This window comes from Charadrius vociferus, unplaced genomic scaffold (genome assembly GCF_000708025.1).
Source record: "Charadrius vociferus isolate BGI_N301 unplaced genomic scaffold, ASM70802v2 scaffold298, whole genome shotgun sequence".
NCBI classification, from domain to species: domain Eukaryota; kingdom Metazoa; phylum Chordata; class Aves; order Charadriiformes; family Charadriidae; genus Charadrius; species Charadrius vociferus.
Genome location: NW_009649936.1, coordinates 2,446,450 through 2,466,287, shown reverse-complemented (window position 1 = coordinate 2,466,287; position 19,838 = coordinate 2,446,450). Strand labels below are relative to the sequence as shown.

The following is a 19,838-nucleotide window of genomic DNA, read 5'->3' as shown; positions in this document are numbered from 1 at the left end:
TAAATCTAATAATTAGTCACTTCAAGCAGTATTGAAGTTGCAAGTTAATGTTGCTAGTGGGTTTGTAACAATGTTCTTTTATTGAGTATTTTTAGAACTTAAGCAGAAATTCAGCCAGTCATCTCAATGTGACTTAACCATTTTAAAGACTGGAATGTATCAAGATGGTATTTAGAATTCTGTCTTTTCAACTGGATGTCATACATTTCTCTAATTTTAAAGTGTGTGGTTTGCTCAGTTGCTTGCCTCTGATGCAAGTGTGCCTAGACACCCACGTATTATATGTTGTATACAGCAAGTAGATAGGCTGAGAATGTGGATTTCATTGCTCAAGTTATTTACCATTTGACCTTTTGTGTTAAATCTTTAAATGGGATTGAGTTTCCAGAATTTTACTTCTGTTCATCTTGACCTTTATTGGTATTTTCAGTGGCTGTGCAAGCTACTTTGTACTTCCTAAGCCAGCTTGCTGGTTTAGCGTTGTTTCCCCATGTGCTTTATGTAATGTGTGCTGTCTGTCTTTGCTTGCCTTCTTGGTAGAACTGGTACCTGTTAGGAAAAGAATTTCTTAAATAAAATACTCTCACTTTTTATTTATGTACCTAAGTCTAGCAGACTCTGTCTTCTAAGGAATCTAAAGGAGACTCAGCTTACATTCATGTGCTAAAGGTTGAGTCTTTTTTTTTTTTCAGCACTTGATGCACAAAGGATCTGTAGTTTTACTATAGAGAATTTAGATTTAGTTCAACCCTTAAAGCTCATTCACGAGCAGGTCTTAAGATACTCATCGTCTTCATTTCGTTTGCCTTAGTATGTTTTTTCTAATACGGAATCTCACTTTAAGCATTTATGTTATAGTGATAAAGATTGATCAATACGTATTTTGTATGTAGAGAAGACTTTCAGTTCTGAAGAAAATCTGAGCATGCTATTGACTTTTCCTGTAGTTTTTATTGTGATAAAGATGAGTAACTTACTGTATGTTTCTTTACAATATGCAATTTTTTCATTGTTTCAGGTTTTACTAAGCTCAGATTTGTCAAAACTGTATTTTCTGTTTGAAAGCATTATTTCTAACAAACTCCTTTTTCTTACAGGACAAAGTTGACAGCATTCAGTTTTCTAACAGTGGTGATAGGTAGGTTGAAAAATGCTCAAATGTGAACAAACAGTACATTATTTTGGAATTAAAAATGTATTATTGTTCCCACCTGGAGGTTTCCAGTAAGAAAATTATACTTATTTAGAAATCAAAGGGGAAATTTGGACTAATCCAGAAGATCATACTTAAGTTTCAGTTGTCTGTCTCAGCTTTCTATTAATCTTTGTTAGACATTGTCTTCGGACTGGCTGGGTTTTTATTTACCTGGAAGAATGTTACCACATCTTAGCATATCCAGTGTATTCATGATTTCATAAACCTCCTCTTCCCCCTTTTCCTTTCAGTTTTAGGTAGTATTGGATCAAAATAGGAAATGGGAAAATGCAATACCAGTGGTCTAAAATAAGTTTTAATCCTTTCATTTTTTTTCTCGCCTACTATTTTTTTTTTTCAAGGAAATGGCTTTAACGGAATTTTACAGCTGATTTGGGGGAGAGGGAAGCATTTTGTAAATTGCATTTGTAAAACTTCACCCATACTTCCAGTACAGGATGGAGTCAACATTGATCTCTGATTTGGCCTATCACTAGTGAAGATACAGATTTTAGCCTTCAGGGTAGACCTACATCTACAACCATAAGTTGCAGCTTTATTGTTACTGTTTGGTTTTGTTTTTTTTTTCTCTTCTTGAAAGCCAGATAACTGTGAGTAAGAACAGTAATGATCTACTTTTGGTTTGGAAGTTGTAGTTGCCTTGCTTTTAAAAGTGTTTTTCTGCAATTATACTTGTCTTTGGGGCCATCATACTGCTCTGGTCCATCCATGTTGCTTGCATGGATTACTTTTCAAGGCAGTGCCAAAAAACAAAAAAGGGCAAAACTGCTCTCTTGCTTGGTGACATTTTGTATGGAAGATGTTGAAGGTTTATAATTATTATTAAAATGAAACACAGCAAACTAGAGCACAGTCATGATATACCTAGCACACAAACTTTTTCTGTAGGAGGTATGTCAACTGTCTTTCTCATGGTTCTGATTCATGGACTAGGGAGATTATCTTTGAGTGTTTTACAATGTTTATTTCCATTCCTCTCTTCAGGAATTTCTGATCTGCTGCATTGATAATTCAGCAGTTCATGAAATGGAATCCTGAACTGCCGTGGTTTACACCTTGGTATCTTGAAGTAAACCACTGGTGATCATCTTTTATGCACAGTTGTGGGTGAGAACATCTCAGGTTTTGCTGTGCTAATATATTCTTGCCTCCACTATCTGATAGTCTACAATTTTGGTATGGCTTACTTAAAATACCTCATAAAGTATTGTAATTGAGAAGGAGTTGAGGATGAAGTTGTGAACTGAGTTTAGCTGTGGAATTTGCTGCTCCAGTCAATGTGTTTTGACAAATTTATTCAGTTTTTCACTTCAGAAAAACTCTTTCCTGGGCTTCTGGAAAGAAAGTTAATGTACAGGTAACTGTAAAAAAATTGTCTTGCACACAAATTGAAGATTTTACTTCTATCAGTTTTTCATTGTAGTATTTTAAATTGTGGTGGTGTGTAACTCAATATACTTTAAAGCAAATTCTTTCAAAGGTGAATTAAGTATCTTTTAAAATTTCTTCAAGGTTCATAAGCGGCAGTAGAGATGGAACAGCTCGAATCTGGCGTTTTGAGCAAGCAGAATGGAGGAGTATTTTGTTGGATATGTCCGATCGATTACCAGGGTAGGTGAAGTGTTGTCTTTTTCTGTTGTGTGAAGTCAGAAAGCTTAAAATTCATCAACCACACTTAACTTACAGTCAAACTAGAGCAAGCCTTAGTGATACTGAGATCAAGTGGTGTGGTCTTTGGGCAGGTGAAATGACTGTTCTGGCGATGTAATAACTTGCTAAATTCTATTCCATGATTGAATAAATGCATACATATTTATATAGCTTTCAAATGTGCACTGTGCCAAATTACTTACCTTTGTTAAGGAGAAGAGTGCAGAAAGTGCAATAGATGTCTATCTGGATTTCAGCCAGACACCTGGTATGTAACAACAAACATCTTTTAGATTAGTAAAAATAAGGTAGATGATAACCTCTTTCCAGATGTCATGACAGGTAATAGGTGGGTTTCCTCAAGGACTGATCTTGTTGCCTATTTTCCTTAATTCTTTTGTTCTTTTAAAAAGTGCGTTAATGAAATATCCTGGTGGCACGCAGTTTGAATAGTGTTATTAGAGATGAAGATAACCATATTACATGTCACTCGATAAACCTGAAGGTGGATGTTTTAAAGGACTACAGAATGCTCAGTCAACTTTTGTAGACACAAAGCGGAAATGAATTTGTAGGTGATTAAATGGGGGGCAGGGAATGAACACAAAAAACAAACCTTGGTTATGCTAGTTGATTTGAGAGTGATTGCAAGCTCTTCTTTTATGATGCAGCCATGGGGGCGGGGGGGGAAGTAGTTTTACTAAGAAAGGAGGAGGTGTTAATATTTGAGATTTGACTGTGGTATCTTTCTGGATTAGTATGTACAATTGTAGTAGTGTATAATTGAGAGACAATCTTTGTAAGAGAGGTTACTAGTTGAACTGGAATATAGATAACAGTGTGTGAAGGTATGTGTCAAAGAAAGCTTGTTTCTTCAATTGACTAAGATGCTGAGAGGTAGTGTTGCAGTATCCTATAAATGTATTTTGGGGATAGAAACAAGGAAGTAGATGGAGATTAATACAAAATACTCTCTTTAATATATTTATGTTGGGAATCAGAAAAAATGCTTACTTAACATAGAGGTTAGCTTCTGAAACAGAGGTAGTTGGAAAGCTCTTGACTGTAAGAAGTCCAGATTTTAAAGGAATTATGTTAGGACTGTAGTTGTAGGAGAGATAAGACTACACGACAGAGGAAAGCATTTTTGCCTTGCACCTCAAATGGGAAAGAGTTTATCATGTCCTATGAAATGAGTATGCTAGAAATCCAGATTTGCTTTATAGTTGATTGCTCCAAAAAGAATGAAGTTTATGGACAAAAGTTTCAGAGCAAATTCTTAACTTTCCTTCCCTTGTCTCATTATTAACATGGGAGAACAGGTTATGTTTTTGTATTTTGAGATTGAAATGGGCTAATTAAAAATATCTCATGCCTGTTCAACTCTTTAAAATAGTGACACATGTTCAGAAGAAGACAAATTTATGAAGCCTAAAGTAACCATGATAGCTTGGAACCAAAATGATAACTATGTCGTTACGGCTGTGAATAATCATCTGCTCAAAGTGTGGAATTCCTGTACAGGGCAATTGCTTCATGACTTGGTGGTATGTAATTTTACTTGCTTTTTGAAGTACATGGTCTTCCTAGAATTGCAATGACATGTGCATGTTGTTCATAACTAGATCTGATTTGACTTGAAAGCTCTATATGAATGATAAAACAATTGTAGTGTTCCTGAAGTGGTGGGTTTTTTTAACCAAAACTAGCTGCTTCCTCTTGCATTTGAACAATCCTTTCCCTAGCTGCTGTGTTGAACTTGCCTCTCCCGTGGAACAAATAAAAGGTTTTGTGCAGTAACATGCTTGCCCATTGAATAGTTCACTGTCCTTTGGCAAAAGCTCCATATTTCTAGAGTTCTTGCTTGAATCTAGAAAATTATTAAATTTAGAATGATAAAGTCTTGCTGTCTGCCTGGAGTTTTGCCCTACTTATGTGCCACAAGTAGCAGTCCAGATAGATATATTGTGGAATTTGTAGAAGTCTGTATGTTTTTGGAGGCAGCTCTACTCTAAGTATCCTATTGATGTGGATTTATGTCCTCTTGTTTGCACATGATGTGCAATTTTAAATTCTAGGGGCATGCAGATGAAGTATTTGTCTTGGAGACCCATCCTTTTGATTCCAGGATAATGCTGTCTGCGGGTCATGATGGCAACATCTTTATCTGGGACATTACCAAAGGCACGAAAACAAAGCATTATTTTAACATGGTAAGACCTTTTCTAAACTCCGTTTTTTCTTGACACGCAGCAGTGTGTTCACATACTAGTTTAACCAACACACACATCCCCTGCACCTTTTGGGTGGGGAAAAAAAACACCAAAAAAACAAGCAACCAAAACCCACCAAAAAAAACCCTAAACCAGCAAAACTTACGAGTTTGTTTTTCTCTAGAACTTTTACCGTTGAATAAAATCTCTAGAGAAAAGCAGGAGCCAGTTTTAAGTTTAATCTGGCAGAAAAGGAGGGCTGGGATTGCCTTCCTCATCTGCTCGCAGCTGCCCGCTTCCATTCTCTACCTTGAATCATGTGCCTCTCACTGGACCTTTTACTAATCTGAGTCAGTTCACTCATCTTCTGCAAAAGTATTCCCCACTTCCTTCCGCTGCTACTTTCCCGTAGGGCTTCCGAGTTGAGTTCAGTCAGGGAGGTCTTGATAAGATTCTGAGACAAGGAAGATGAGTTGTAAGTACGTGCAGTTGGGTGTGAGGAATATGAGACATGAGGGAGCAGAGCAGGACTTTACTTTTCATCATAGTCAATGTCTGAGCTGTACAGATTTCACCTGTTGATCAGGACTTCTTGGTCTATGAGGTATTCTGAACAGTTGATGCCAGGGCTTTTCTACTCTTTGTTGCTGCACCTCATTCATAATAACAGTTTTCTGTAAATGAGATGAGGTGCCATCTAAAAGACTAGGACCATCATTTCAAGAGTCTTATGAACAAATATTTGGATTCTCAACTGTCTTAAAAATGTTAATATTATTAACATAAGCAGTAGTGGATTTGCGCATTTCTTCTTGAGAGCTTCCACGACATTCACTCCATTTGGCAGCTCACGATTAACACTTTAAAATAGGTTATTTTCTCTGAGACTTAAGTTATGATCCAGGGTTCATGTTAATTTCTTAATTTTTATTTTTTTTTCTGGTTACAGTCAATAGCAAAGTGATTTTTTTTCTTTTTTTCTTTAAGATTCCCTGTGCTTTTCTTGAAAGTGGATTAATAAAATCAGCATATATTAGCTGCGGCTTACTTTTAAGCAGTATACTAACAGCTAAAAAGCCTCAAAAAGTTTTGGTGTTTTGTTTAGTTTTTTTTCCCTAAAGTTTTCATACCCTTAAGTGCATCTTTTCAAACTGTATGATTTGGGACTTAAATTTGCATATCAAGGGTAAAAGAAATAAACTGATGTAATGACGTTATTTGTGCTTTAATGGAGGTATTTGAAAGGTAAATGACTGCTTTTGATAGAGTAATTAATTTTTGATGCTGCATTGTTGTTTGCACAAAAAAAAAGTTAAATTGGTCAAATAGTCTTGAGTTTCTTTCCTTCTTTCCTTCTAGATCGAAGGCCAAGGACATGGTGCTGTTTTTGACTGTAAATTTTCACCAGATGGGCAGCATTTTGCATGTACAGATTCTCACGGGCATCTACTGATATTTGGGTTTGGCTGTAGCAGGCCTTATGAAAAGGTAAGTTCAGCTTTTTATTAGAACTGTTTATTCAAGCTTCTAACTGAAATTAGATTAGTTACATTCATTCCTCTATAACGTCATATGTAAAAAAGAGTTTTGTATGGGTACGGGATCTAAATATAATGAGTTCCTTGATGTCTGAGGGTTTTCTTGTATGTATGGTCCTGGCACAGTAGAAGCAACCGGTGTCTTAACGTTCCATTGAGAGTAGCTCCCAAGAACTTTTCTGGAATACAGTTTCATCTTTCAGCCAGCTAATTTGCATGGTAATTGTTCAACCTCAAAATTACTTTTATTTCTAATTTCTGAAAGTAGCTTTATGTTTAAAGATTGGAATGTATCACAAAGTTTATTGCGCTACTGCCTAATTAACAAGAAGGCACACTGTCTGTATGTTAAGAATAATTTGCTGGTTTATTTCAGTTACTAGAACTTCTAGTTCTTTAGACCTTTCCTTATTCAAGCTTATTAAAATAAGCAAAAGTAAATATTTATCCAACACTGGATTTTGAAATGTTAGAAAAATGTGCATGGGATGAATGTTTTGCTTTTTTGAATCTATATGCCTGTTCCCTTCTTTTGATAAATATATGTGTTTCCATTTCTTTAAAATATCTCTCAAAAGTGCAGTTGTGGCCTATACTTTACTTCACTTCCCTCTCAATTTTTTTAAAATTGCAATGGTAATTCCATGTTTGTCATTTTAAAGGATTATTTTTTTCTTCCTGTACATTCTTAGCTGAAATTGAAACTTATTCTCTTCATCTTGCTCATCATTGCCAGGAGCAACATTCTGACTGTGATCTAATACTTGTGTAACTGATTTTCTTCAGCTGCGTGGATTTAACAGGCTGTTTCAGTTGCAGAAGAAATTTCTGGTAGACATTGCATGATTAAGAAAGAACTTAACTTTGAGGGCTTACATTGAACCTTAGATAATGATTTCCTTGCATGGAAACCAAGGAAACTTTTCTTAATTGTGTGGAGAAAAAAAAAAATAGAATGAGATGTACAATATTTTAAAGTGTAAAGCAATGCTTCTGCTTTAAATTACCTCAGTTCATTGTTTTCTAAAAGCATTTTGTTGCCTGCAAAAGCACTATCCAAAATGAGAGTACTGCAACACCCATACAGGTTGATTGTAGCTATGCATAACTCTCTTTATTGGCAACTTGCCTTTTCTTTTACCTTTAAGATTTTAGATATTTTAGTGTAACTTTTTCTTCTCTGTTCTTTAACATATTCTTTTTTTCAAATTGATAACATAAAAACTTCATTTCTTTCTAGATTCCTGATCAGATGTTCTTCCACACTGACTATCGGCCACTTATTCGAGACTCTAATAATTACGTCCTAGATGAGCAGACTCAACAGGCTCCTCATCTTATGCCCCCTCCCTTCTTAGTAGATGTGGATGGAAACCCTCATCCAACAAAATATCAAAGATTGGTGCCAGGAAGAGAGAATTGTGCAGATGAACATTTGATTCCTCAACTCGGATATGTAGCAACAAGTAAGACCAGTATCACTGAAGACCTACATCCAGAAGTTAAAATTACTGTAGTAATTCTGAATGGGAACAGAGTAGATATTGACATAGGTGATTTTTAAAATGCCATTCGTTTTCTCACATGCTAACTGTCATGTATTTATGTTCACTAAAGATGCTGAAAGGTCCCACAGTGATTTTAAACAAGCCCAAAAACCCCCAAAACATCGGTTGTTCAAATGGATGTCTAATTCTTTTCTGTGGGCACTGGTATGCACAAACTTGTGTTTGAGCTGTAGACTCCATAAATGTCTCATTTGGAATAAGCAATTGGAATAATATCAAGAATGGTTTTCATCGTGTTTAGCTGTAGAACGTGTCTCACTGTGATGTGAAGAATGAGATTCATTCGCTATCATCAGTTGGTTAACTGAACCCCTTCGTTTTATTTGTATTACGCTTGCAAGGTGATGGAGAAGTGGTTGAACAAGTTATAGGCCAACAGACAGTTGATCAGGATGAACAAGGCCTGGAGCCCAGCATTCTCGATGGCATGATTAGACAACTACAACTACAACAAGATCAAAGAACTGGAGCCGATCAAGAATCTGCTTCAAGTGGTCCACAAAATGGGGAAGGAACACCTAGAAGAGGTTAGTACTTGCTGATCAATTCTTAGGTAGTTGTTCTGTCTCCATTTTTATTACACTGTATGAAATATTTCAAGCAGGTGTTAACTTCAATGTTATTTTGGGGGCTGAGAGTCCCTTAACATAGTCATATCTGGTTACGATCTCCTTATTCATTAAAACATTGCTACTCCTGTGATTAAATTACAAAACAAAGCCTTTTGCTTTTCCTTTTAAAGAACATAGTTGTATTTCTTGTAGAGCACTGCATATTTAATAATATTTGTAGAGCACTCAAATATCATTTATAGGAGCTACATTTATTCTCCTCTAAAGTTTGCAAAATAAGTATTTTACCATTATTCAAACTGGGTACCTTTCTCCCTTCTTTACATATTTAAACCAGATACTCTTCTGATCTGTGTCCTGGTGGTTTTAATTATGTGAGCTCAGCTCCAGGAAAAGTGCTTTTTAGAACCTCGCTATCCTCAGAGCTGCCTGAAATAGTTCAGAACACCTCGGTCACACTATACTTCCTTTCACTGTATTAAAATAGTAGTAGAAATAACCATTTTAAAAGTATATGTGTAATCTCACTGTACTGTCTACAAGACAGATAATTTCCTGAAGGTGATAGCTGGTCATCTAGTAATATACTTACAATTGTGGAGATAAAAATATGTAAAGTATTAATTTTTTTATCCTGTAGTAAGAAGAAACAAGGTTCCAATTCTGTGTAGTCTGGAAAAAATGTTTTGTATATTTTAGCTTTTAGAAGACCAAGTTTCGACATCCAGTCTCCTCCCAATATTGGTCTGCGACGTAGTGGGCAAGTTGAAGGTGTGCGTCAGATGCATCAGAATGCTCCACGAAGTCAGATGGCTACTGAGCGAGACCTTCAGGCTTGGAGACGAAGAGTTGTTGTACCAGAAATTCCACCAAGCTTACTCAGGTCTCTAGACAGCTTACTGGGCTGCAGATGTGACTAGAGAGAACACATCATATTGGTTTTTTTCTAAATCCAGTGCTATTAGACCTAACCTAAAATAGATACATGTTACAAATTGGAACAGTTCACTGTTATGGTCAGCTGATTCTTCCATATTTCAATATTTTAACTCATCTTAAAGGACAACTAGATTACCTAGATTCTTTGATTCTTTTCCAAAATAAAGGGATATAGGTTAAATTAATTTACATGAAAGAGTTCAAAGAGACTGTGCTTTTGTGAGACTTTGGGAGATGAGGTGGTGTTACCAGAAGCAGCACTGAGCACTTGAAGTGCGAAAACAGTTAGCTGCTTTCAAAAGTACTGTCAGTATGCATCTGTGAAAAGGAGAATTAATATCAATAGCTAAATATTTCTTTTCAATGGTACAGCCATGTGGGCTGCCACACCTCTGAAATTTTTTAAAAGCTTTCCTGGTGTTAGGAGGTAGAATAATTGCAATGGGGAAAATGTGGCTTAAAAATGGGGCTGAAAAGGTTTATTATATTGTTATTTGCAAGGGAGACTCTTAATATCCATCTTGTCTATCTGGAGATGAGAGGATGTATGTTATAGATGTTTGAGTAATAATAATGTCTGTAATTAATAATGTAATGGAATTAGGTGTTAGGGTTTTTTAGCTAGATCCTTTAAAGAGAATGGATCATAACTTTTCAGCATTATCAAAACAGATGCAGAATTAGATTTTTCATTACTTTCTTGTAGGAAGCAAGAAGAATATCGAATTGCAAAAGGGGAAGAAGAGAGAGATCTTTATGCAACAGAGAAGAAAAAGTCATTAGAGTCATTGGAAAAGGTACGCAGCAGCTTCTAGGAAAATGGGCATTCAGTGCCCAAGTACAAGTCATGGTTTTTAAAAAAAATAAGAGCACACATTTCCAAAGGTATGGTGTTCAAAGGTTTCTGCTGATTCAGCTTCCACTTATTGCAGGACAAGGCTTGATTTATTTTTATGAATACCTAGAATTCTTTTTTTCTTTCAGTCTCGCCTCCTTCCATTGAAGGCATTTTGTAGTAATTTTTAAAGGCAGGCTTGATTTCAGGCTGTTCTGGTTTTACTGCAGTTGAAGTTTCAAAGACAGTTGTTGCAGGTCTATGCTAAAGCGTTGAGGTGCAAATGAGAACATTCAAGGTCCTATATTTGAAGAATTACAGGCTATATTGCTGTTTCCTTGTCTTCTAAAGTAAAATGACAATGTTTTGTGTATGGGGCAACTTTTTCAGACTTGCCCCATTTTGAATGATTTTTTCATTACCTACTTTTTGCAAGAGATCAGTAAGAAGGAAGAACTGATTCTTGTACTGTTTTTGTAAGATAGTGGCCTGATTCACTATCTTGCAGTACAAAACAATTTGATGCAAGAATTCTACTGTACGATCCCCTTAACTGGATGGAGTTGAGGCTTTTTCGTCCTCTAAGAATTGTATGTTGTGACAGTTAATGTCTTGATTCTGTAAATATATTTATCATTAATTATTTTAATGCGAATGGACCTGTCACAGTAGTTTATAAAGAGCAATTTCTTAGAACAACTAATAAATCTTAAATTTGGATCAGCAAATTTAAAACTGCTGGCTTACAGGAAAATCATTTCTTGTGAAAAGGAGTTTTGACGTGATCAGGCTGTGATGTGATGAGGCCGTTGCAGTTTTTACCTTCAGCAGTGCTTTTAGCCACCCTTTCACCTTTGTAAAAGTTTGCTACGTATTTTTATGTAACTTCTTTTTTTCACTTCCTATATAAATTAGAGTGACTCTGAATCCTCGTTAATACAATCTAAGCGTAGACTGCATAGACGGAAATACCGCAATTACCGAACACGGCATAATATTGAACAACTGGAGTCTTCTGATGAGGAAAGAGATAATTGCTTTGGCTTGATAGAACAGGTAAGTTCTCTTCCGAGTTCTGTATTTTGAACTTGAGTTCCTCAATAAGTGAAGCTTCATCTAAATGTGCCTTCTGTCTCTTAAAACAAACAAGCAAACAAAAAAACCAACCCTCTTTTACCAGGGAAAGTATTTCTGTAAGCAGAGTTATTGCTTGCACGTCTCAAACCTAGTTATCTGTTACTTTAATAATGGCGGTGTTTCCTGACGTTTTGTAAATGGTTGAACTATTTTTGCTGAGAATGTTCTAAGCCAAATCCTCAACCCAAGGCAAAAAACTGATGTACAGCGCTGAGGTTGGCTTTAAAGTGACGTTTGGATCTTAGATGTGTTTTGCTGTTTCTCTGCGAAAACCTTCCAAATTTGTGCACATACCTAAAACTGGAAATTTTGAAGGTTCTTGATGAAGTATTGTTATGGCCTGGTAATGTGATTCTTCCAGAGTATGTTTGTCATGGCCAAGTCCTGGCTTGAAGTGAAACATCATTTTGCTGTGGGTAGGAGGAGTTTTTGACTGTTGTGTTATCAGATACTGTAAATCAGTGGTAGGACTGCTTGGACTACAGTTGTCTTGCTTTGCATACAAGGAAATAGTCTCAAATGGGGAAAGGGGGAAGAAGTGGAAGGAGTAGAGAAGGTTGGACTTGTTGGACTAGTCACTTACTTTGTTAAGGAAAAATGGTCAACAAAATGGGGGACGTTCAGGTGATGAGATAATTTTGTAACTACGATGAAGAATTATATACTTTGGGAACAGACTCTTCTAGCCTCTTAACAAAAAAAATCCTATGTGTTTAAAAAGAACAAATCACTTAAGGAAAACCTGAAATTTTCATTAAATTTATTTCGGCAATTGGGCGGAACAGAAGTTGGCAGGAGGCTTCTGGCACCTGACAGATTCAAAGCACATGAAGTGCAACTAGGAGAGCTATGTGCGCTGTGCTGTAAATACTACATATACTTAAATATTTTTGAAGAAATGATGTTAGATACTAGTAATACTATAAAAAGTCATTTACGTTTTGATGTAAATAGGGGGTTTTGTTTTAATCCTACAAATGGTAAGATAAAATAGAAGAACTGACTTAGTGCATGTTGTCCATCTTGTACACCGTATGAACAGGTCTTAAGGGGGAAGCCTGTTAACTTTGTTACTCTGAAAATGACAAAGAAATAGTCAGTTGTACTAATTCAAACAGTATCGAACTTGAAGTTGCAAGTGAGATCTTCTTTTCTTCTTTGTTTTGCTTGACAACATACAACTTGAGACGTGAGCAATACTTTATACTTAGTCATTTCAGTTATGTAAAACACATTTAAAACATGAAATTAATGCAAACAAATTGTTGAACAACAATCAGGAAATTACTTCAGTTGTAATATATTTTGATGTATCTTGACTATTTAGTTTTGCATTTAAATATATGCATGAATACACCCAGGTAGTACTTGGTCAATCAGTTGATACTAAAATCAGAAAAATCACCTGATTCTCAATTGCATAACTAATGGAAAAAAAAAAAATCATAGAAGTGCTACTCTGGTAACAGAATATACACATGTTGCATGCAGGTGGGAGATGTGATAGTTTTCCTTGATTTATTCCTTTTGCAAACTTTAAATTCTTCTTTTGCATTTTAGTGAGCTAGATTTTATTATGTACGTGACCTAATTACAGCATCATAGTTTGGAATTTGAAGGAATCGGAATCGCCTGCAACTTTGTTCTGATAAACCATGTGAACTTATCCTTAGACTAGAAAAGAAACAGAACTGTCATTTGGTAGGGTGATAGAAGTGTTGCTTTGTGAAGAGTGGCTATAGCAGTTGGATCCACTTGTGGCTAATAAAATGTGAGTGAATATACAGAAGTTAATGATTAATAGTGTACTCTCGAGCTTAAAAGGTAAGTTGAAATCAGCTACAAAAAAGAACTACTGTAATTTCCATTTTAACAACTCTTTTTACCAAATTTCTTCCTAACTTGATAATATGCAGACACAAATGGAGAATGTGGGTTTTTGTTTCAAACCCTTAAACCATGTGCTGTGAGAACGTATTGGATTGACTCTGTACGTTTTTAAATTCAGGAAGCTGAAGAAAGTGAAGGCTCTGGCTCATCTGATGAAGAGGAAGAATGGAGAAGTGACAAGAAAAGCAACAGTAATAGTTCTAGGTAAAAGTGAAGAAACAAATCCCATCTTTTACTGTAACGAGTTTTACTTGAATTTTGGCAAGTTAAAACTTGTATGGAAGTCCTGTTATGCTTCGTTATATAATAATGCTTTTTAGGGTACTGTACTGACACATTACATTGTTATTTAGTGTTCAATTTCACCAGAACATTTGTGTCTTTTAGTGTAGTTTCAAATGCTTTTGCTTTTTTGCTATGTGGCAAGGAGAAAGAAGATAGTCTGGAATGTTTTTTATAGTGTGCTTTGTTCTGCTGGGTTTTTGAGAGCTGGTTTTTTTTTTTTAGTTTGGGTTTTTTTGCTGTTTTGTTTTGGTTTTTTAATAATGCAGCAACAGTCACTTGTTTCGTTGGAAAAAAGTTTAATTTTGGTAAAGTTATAATTCTATTTAGAACTGAAGTTACAGATTTTAATCACTTTATGGCTTTTTTAGCTATTCTTTATAGAACTCTATAGTAGTAGAACTGAAAAAATACTGGGAGAAAGAGATAAAAAAACCAAATATGTACCTGTGAGATTTGTATAACTGTCTTTAAAGAATTTAAGTAGTGTTTGGCTGGTGTCTTCTTTAGGGAGGACTCTTTAACTAGTCCAGAATTTCATTGCACAACTTTCTTGCATAAAATTACTGATTTTAGAATTCACCAGACTTGAATTTAAAAAAAAAAAAAAAATGCTTTGAATTAGTGTATTGCCCCAAAATTATGTTAAACATCAAGTGAAATAATTGTTAAAACAGATCAAAGTAATTCTTTTGATAGGGCTTTCAACAGCAATCACTATCTGCAGATATTTGTCTAAGGGAATTTTAGCATTCTGAAATATTGACAACTTGGTTCTATGTTTGCATTTTCCCTGACCCCATCTGCTATGGACAGTGATTCTTCAAGTAGGTACTCTGACTGGATTGCTGATGCAGGGATTAATCTACAACCTCCCGTACGGACTTCTCGACGTAAAGCTATCAGATATTGCAGTACTTCAGAAGATGAAGTATCAGCAGAGAAATCATCTCCTCCAAAGAGAAGAAGAAGAAAAAGGAGAAAAAAGCCCAAACCAAAAAAGCAGGAGGAGGTATACCATTAATTTCTTCTACTTACTCTTTAATAAATTTCTCTTAAGTTTTTGGGCTTCTTCACTGGAAACTGCTAAAGTAATTGTTATTACCATTGGATAAGGATATTGGTATCACTACATACAGTGTATCTTAATTTCAGACCATTCCAAATGCAGGGTATCTGCTGATTTGTATAGAAGAATCTGCATTCCAAGTGAAGTCATTTTCACTTTTCAAATAAAAAGGATTCTCAAGGTTGCTGGTATCAAAGGGGAAACGTGATTATTAAATAACTGTACAGAGTATTAGACTAAAACCCTGTTAAACTGTCTGGTTTTAAGTAACATAACTTTTTGAAAACTTAGGGGATATAGTCAGTTTATTTATGGTGGCCATTTATACTTGGGTTGAATTTTTAATTTTTTATAGGTTACAATAATTATCCTTTTTTAAGTTACAATAGCTATTATGTGCTGGTTTCTACCATAAAGGGCAAACAGGTGGTGGGTTTTGTTTTGTTTTTTTTTTTTTTGTTGGGTTTTTTTTAAATGTTTGGGGTAATCTCGGTATGTCTTTGTCTCTATCCTTTCTTCCAAGTATTCTCAAAATGATATTTTTTGAGCTGTTTTAATATGGATATTTACTGTGCAATATCTCTCATAATTTTCCATCTTCAAATATTTTCTTGCAGCTTGATAGATTTTTATTTTTTTTAATTGGGCACTGAGACTGCCATCTAAATTGTAAAACTTTGTTTCTCTTAAGACCTGCATAATGGTAATCTTGCTCACTCAAATCTTCATATAGGAAAGGAATGCTTAGTATTAGTACTACAAATACAGTTAAAACTCAAGCGTGGCCTTGGAAGAATTTTGCTCATGTGTTTTGGAAATGTACATTGGTCTTTCATAAGCTAAGCTTTTGTCTGCCCAATTAAAATGGAATGAGTTGTTTTCATGTCATGTTAGCAGTATGTCCATTATATCTAATTTTGCTGTCTTATTAAATGTGAAGGCTAATGCTCCAGCACAACCAGTAAACTTGGAATTGTCATATGATTGGCATCCTCCCATTTGGATAACAGACACAGCTCTTCGAAGATCCCCTTTTGTTCCTCAGATGGGTGATGAGGTAGGAATATTGATTAAAATCTTGAAATGCTTGTGTTAACTAACATTATTATAGTTACTAAATATAGGATCACATTTAATGTTTGGGTTTTATGTTTGGTTTTTTTTTTTAGGTAATATATTTCCGACAAGGCCATGAAGCTTACATTGAAGCAGTTAGAAGAAATAACATTTATGAACTGAATCCACACAAAGAGCCATGGAGAAAAGTAGTCCTTAGGGTAGGTCTGCATTGAAGATACTGTGAGTTCATTACTAGTAGTCTGCAAATGAAGAGTTGTATTACACTGTTTGCAAAACATGGATTTGTGAGGTTATGCTGTTTCCCATAATGTTTCTCTATGGAAACAATAGGGGAAAGTGTCTTCAATTATCGGAGTATCTTCAGAGTTACCTGTGGGAAGCCCGAATATAAACAGCTGTGTTAAAATTGCCCCCTTTGAAAAACTGTCTTCCATTGAAATCTCAAATGTAATTTCAATATTTTTGCCTTTTTGGATGTGGGTACAATTCATGTGCTGGTTTACCTAATGTTAAATTAATAGTTCTGTGCATAGTCCAAAAGGTAATACTTGCTGAAAACTTTTCTTACCTGTAGGATCAGGAATTGGTAAAAATTGTTGGAATTAGATACGAAGTTGGTCCTCCCACACTGTGTTGCCTCAAGCTTGCCTTTATAGATCATGCCACTGGAAAACATACAGACAAATCATTTTCCATCAGGTATGTGCATCTTTATTTTACTGAGAAGTAAACGGACATTTCTTTTTAAGCTTCCTCCTGAAGCCCTAAGGCGCATACATGAAAGGGATTATTTTTTTTTATCTAGATACCATGATATGCCAGATGTTATCGACTTCCTTATATTACGTCAGTTCTATGATGAAGCACGGCAAAGGAACTGGCAAGCTTGTAAGTGTGCTTTCTAAGTATTTGACTAAACAATTTTTGAAAGCAAAAATTTTTCCTTGGCTAATTGCTGCATATGCTAGGTGCTACTTGCTTGTAACTTCAGAGGGCTCTCTGGTAGGTAAGGTCCCTTTGCCCATTAGAAATTTGAGCCTACTAACTGCTGTACTAAGCATTTTAGAGGGATTACCATAGATCTAAGATACAGTCCTCAAAATATACATTGAGACTCTAGTGCTCCCTTTTCTTATTTTATAGCTAAGTAGCAAACTTATTTAGATTTTAGCACTCATATTCTTTTGGCATAAGTTATCTCATCTTTTATTGAATATCAGCGGATTTAGAACTTTAAACTGAAATATGTTGATCGAAAGTTTTTCTAATTCCATGTAGAAGAAGTATAGTTAAATAGCTTTTCTTATATCTGAGCAGACTTTTTTTTCTTGTAGCTGATAGGTTCCGGTCCATTATTGATGATGCTTGGTGGTTTGGAACAGTGTTGGGTCAAGAACCATATCAGCCTCAATATCCGGATAGTCACTTTCAGTGTTACAGTGTTAAGTAAGTATAGAAAGATTTTTAAACTTCTAATGTTAGTAGTGTGGGTTGCTTCTTACTTAGCTGGCTTATTTGGTATGAGAATGTATAAATTGTTCAAATGATTCTACTGGTTATCTTATCACTTCTTAATGGTTTCAAGTTGCTAATATAGCACAATGTGAATATGTAATAACTTGCAGGAACTTTTTAGTGAATAATAATATAGTAAAAGAAGTTACTGACTTCTTTCACATTTCCGAATCATTTTCGGTAATGACTAGTGCTGAATCTCTTCCACGAAGCAAGCGATGCAATTTCCAGTGTAGGCTAATTATTATTCTTCATTGATAATTGGTTGTGGGTGGGACATGCTGAATCTCTTCTGTTGTTGCTGACATCATGATCTTTATGCTTTAAGTTCACACTTCTGTCTCTCACATTATAGTCTACAGGAACAAGTATACATCTAAGATGATCTCATGCTATCACTTGAGACTCCTGTAGAGGATGTTTCCAAGCATTGCTCTCTCTTCATGCTTGACATATGAATGTGAAGACAGAACTTGAATCTCTTCACTGCCTAGTGGTATTGTGGCATATTCCGTATTGTGTAGGTCCCACTTGCCATTTCACCTTTTGATTTCTTCTTTGGGTGATGTTTAGCTAGATAACTGGCAGACAATGTAACCTTGTCTTACCTGTAACAGACAAATCCCTTTGACCAGTCTACTTGTCAGGAGATAATACTGCCTAGATGAAGGCATATGGTATCAAGTACATTGTCTGAAACGTGGCAAATTGAGCAAATCAAGAGTATTAGAGTAGAAAAAAAACCTGCTTAAACAGGAAAGGCCAGGAACATCTGAGTAAAACTGGCAACAAGATAGTTGGACGCATACCTTCTTTACCAAGGCATGTTCTGAAAAACGACTCTCTAATACCCCCTGATGATGGCTTGACATTAGTGGTGTTCCTATGCACCTTCTGTCATGTCAACAAAGATGTTCTTCAAATAAAGGAGAAGAAAGGGGAACAAAGGTAGTTGGGGATCTCAGTGTTCACAATCAGGATATTGTCCTCGTCCTGCCCTATCCAAGTTGTCTGGAATGGTTCTGGGATCTTGCTTGCTTTGGATTCCCCCAGCAAAGGAGGACTGTAAGGAGAATAATCAGCGAATACGTAATATCCCTATTTCTGTCATGACCAGAGATTCTTCCTGTGGCTCTTAGAGTAGATCTGATACTTATTCCAAACAAAGGAAGTACTTGTAGCTAATAGAAAATATGTGAGACTGCCAAGATTGTGTTATGTATTTCGGTTCCTTGTCTCATCTACTTTACTTCTTATGTATCCTGTTGATTTTCCTTAGTGGGAAGGTGTAAGTAACTTCCAGATTGAAGTTCTTGCCTCTATGCTTTTGGCAAGTGAATTTTCACTTTTGCTTCCACAGCTACTATTAGCAAACTGACACTTTTGATCTGCCATAAATAAAAGTGGCATCAACATTAAGTGTCTACAACAGATCATCTGAGCATAAAAGAGTACTTCATGTTCTGGGCAGTGATAAAGCTAAGACTGCTCCACATCTCGCACATCTGTCAGTATGTGTGAATACTTGTTTTTCCCTTCTGACAATTACATTAGAAAATATATACAGACGTAAAAATGAAATCCAGACTACCTGTGTATTGATTTCTTGCCTTCATTTCATTGTTCTTCGGACTATTCTTTTACCTAAAAAGAGCATCTTGACAAACTAAATGATGCTGAATGCTTACTGATGTCTTACTAATGTCCCAGGCATGAGGGATGGTATACTTAGGGCATATCTCCTGCATGTCATGTAAGGGTAAAAATACTCAAGTTACTGGCTAGTATATTTTCCCTTATTTTGTAACATGATGTACAGAGTAAAAATCCACTGAAGTCAGATACCAGTATTAAAATACAACTAAATCTTATTTTGAAGTACTAAATTTTATCTGTTAGATAGCTCAAACCCCTTGATATGCTACCATGCAGAATATATGTTATCTTCCATATGTTACACCTTTCATGTGTTTTGTTACATTACTACAGTTGGTCGTTAAGAGTAAGTCTAGATGGGGTTTTTGGTTGTTTTCTTGGCCAATTCAAAATCAATTTTTCAGTTACAACAAAGAGCCTATAGCCAATTTCCTAGACTCCTTTCTTCTGTGAACGCTAAAGGAAATTTCAATATTTTAATGTGTAAGACTTTAACAGAGGAAAGTCTAGAGCTGCTTTGAAGTTAGCTTAATCGTTGAATAGGTAAGGAATGCAGTGCCCTTTAAAGAGCATTTTCAAAAGATACGTCTTTTAAGATTTGTGCTGCTTTTGTAGAGAACGTGACTCTGTTCTACCTTGACTCACAAACAACTCTTCTAGAGAAGATTCCTAAGATAT

General features: G+C 35.5%; 1 protein-coding gene across 1 annotated transcript in view; it reads left to right on the top strand.

Moving 5' to 3' along the window:
• Positions 1–19,838, top strand: part of BRWD1 (bromodomain and WD repeat domain containing 1) — a 59,178-nt gene that overhangs the window by 11,094 nt on the left and 28,246 nt on the right. The window contains exons 10-26 of the mRNA XM_009891330.1: positions 1,098–1,138; positions 2,729–2,827; positions 4,263–4,413; positions 4,945–5,079; positions 6,439–6,567; positions 7,858–8,083; positions 8,527–8,712; positions 9,457–9,640; positions 10,403–10,493; positions 11,447–11,587; positions 13,677–13,762; positions 14,657–14,852; positions 15,850–15,966; positions 16,079–16,186; positions 16,564–16,688; positions 16,795–16,877; positions 17,324–17,435. Of these exons, the coding sequence (XP_009889632.1) occupies positions 1,098–1,138; positions 2,729–2,827; positions 4,263–4,413; positions 4,945–5,079; positions 6,439–6,567; positions 7,858–8,083; positions 8,527–8,712; positions 9,457–9,640; positions 10,403–10,493; positions 11,447–11,587; positions 13,677–13,762; positions 14,657–14,852; positions 15,850–15,966; positions 16,079–16,186; positions 16,564–16,688; positions 16,795–16,877; positions 17,324–17,435 (2,210 nt within the window). The remainder of the gene's footprint in view (positions 1–1,097; positions 1,139–2,728; positions 2,828–4,262; positions 4,414–4,944; positions 5,080–6,438; positions 6,568–7,857; positions 8,084–8,526; positions 8,713–9,456; positions 9,641–10,402; positions 10,494–11,446; positions 11,588–13,676; positions 13,763–14,656; positions 14,853–15,849; positions 15,967–16,078; positions 16,187–16,563; positions 16,689–16,794; positions 16,878–17,323; positions 17,436–19,838) is intronic.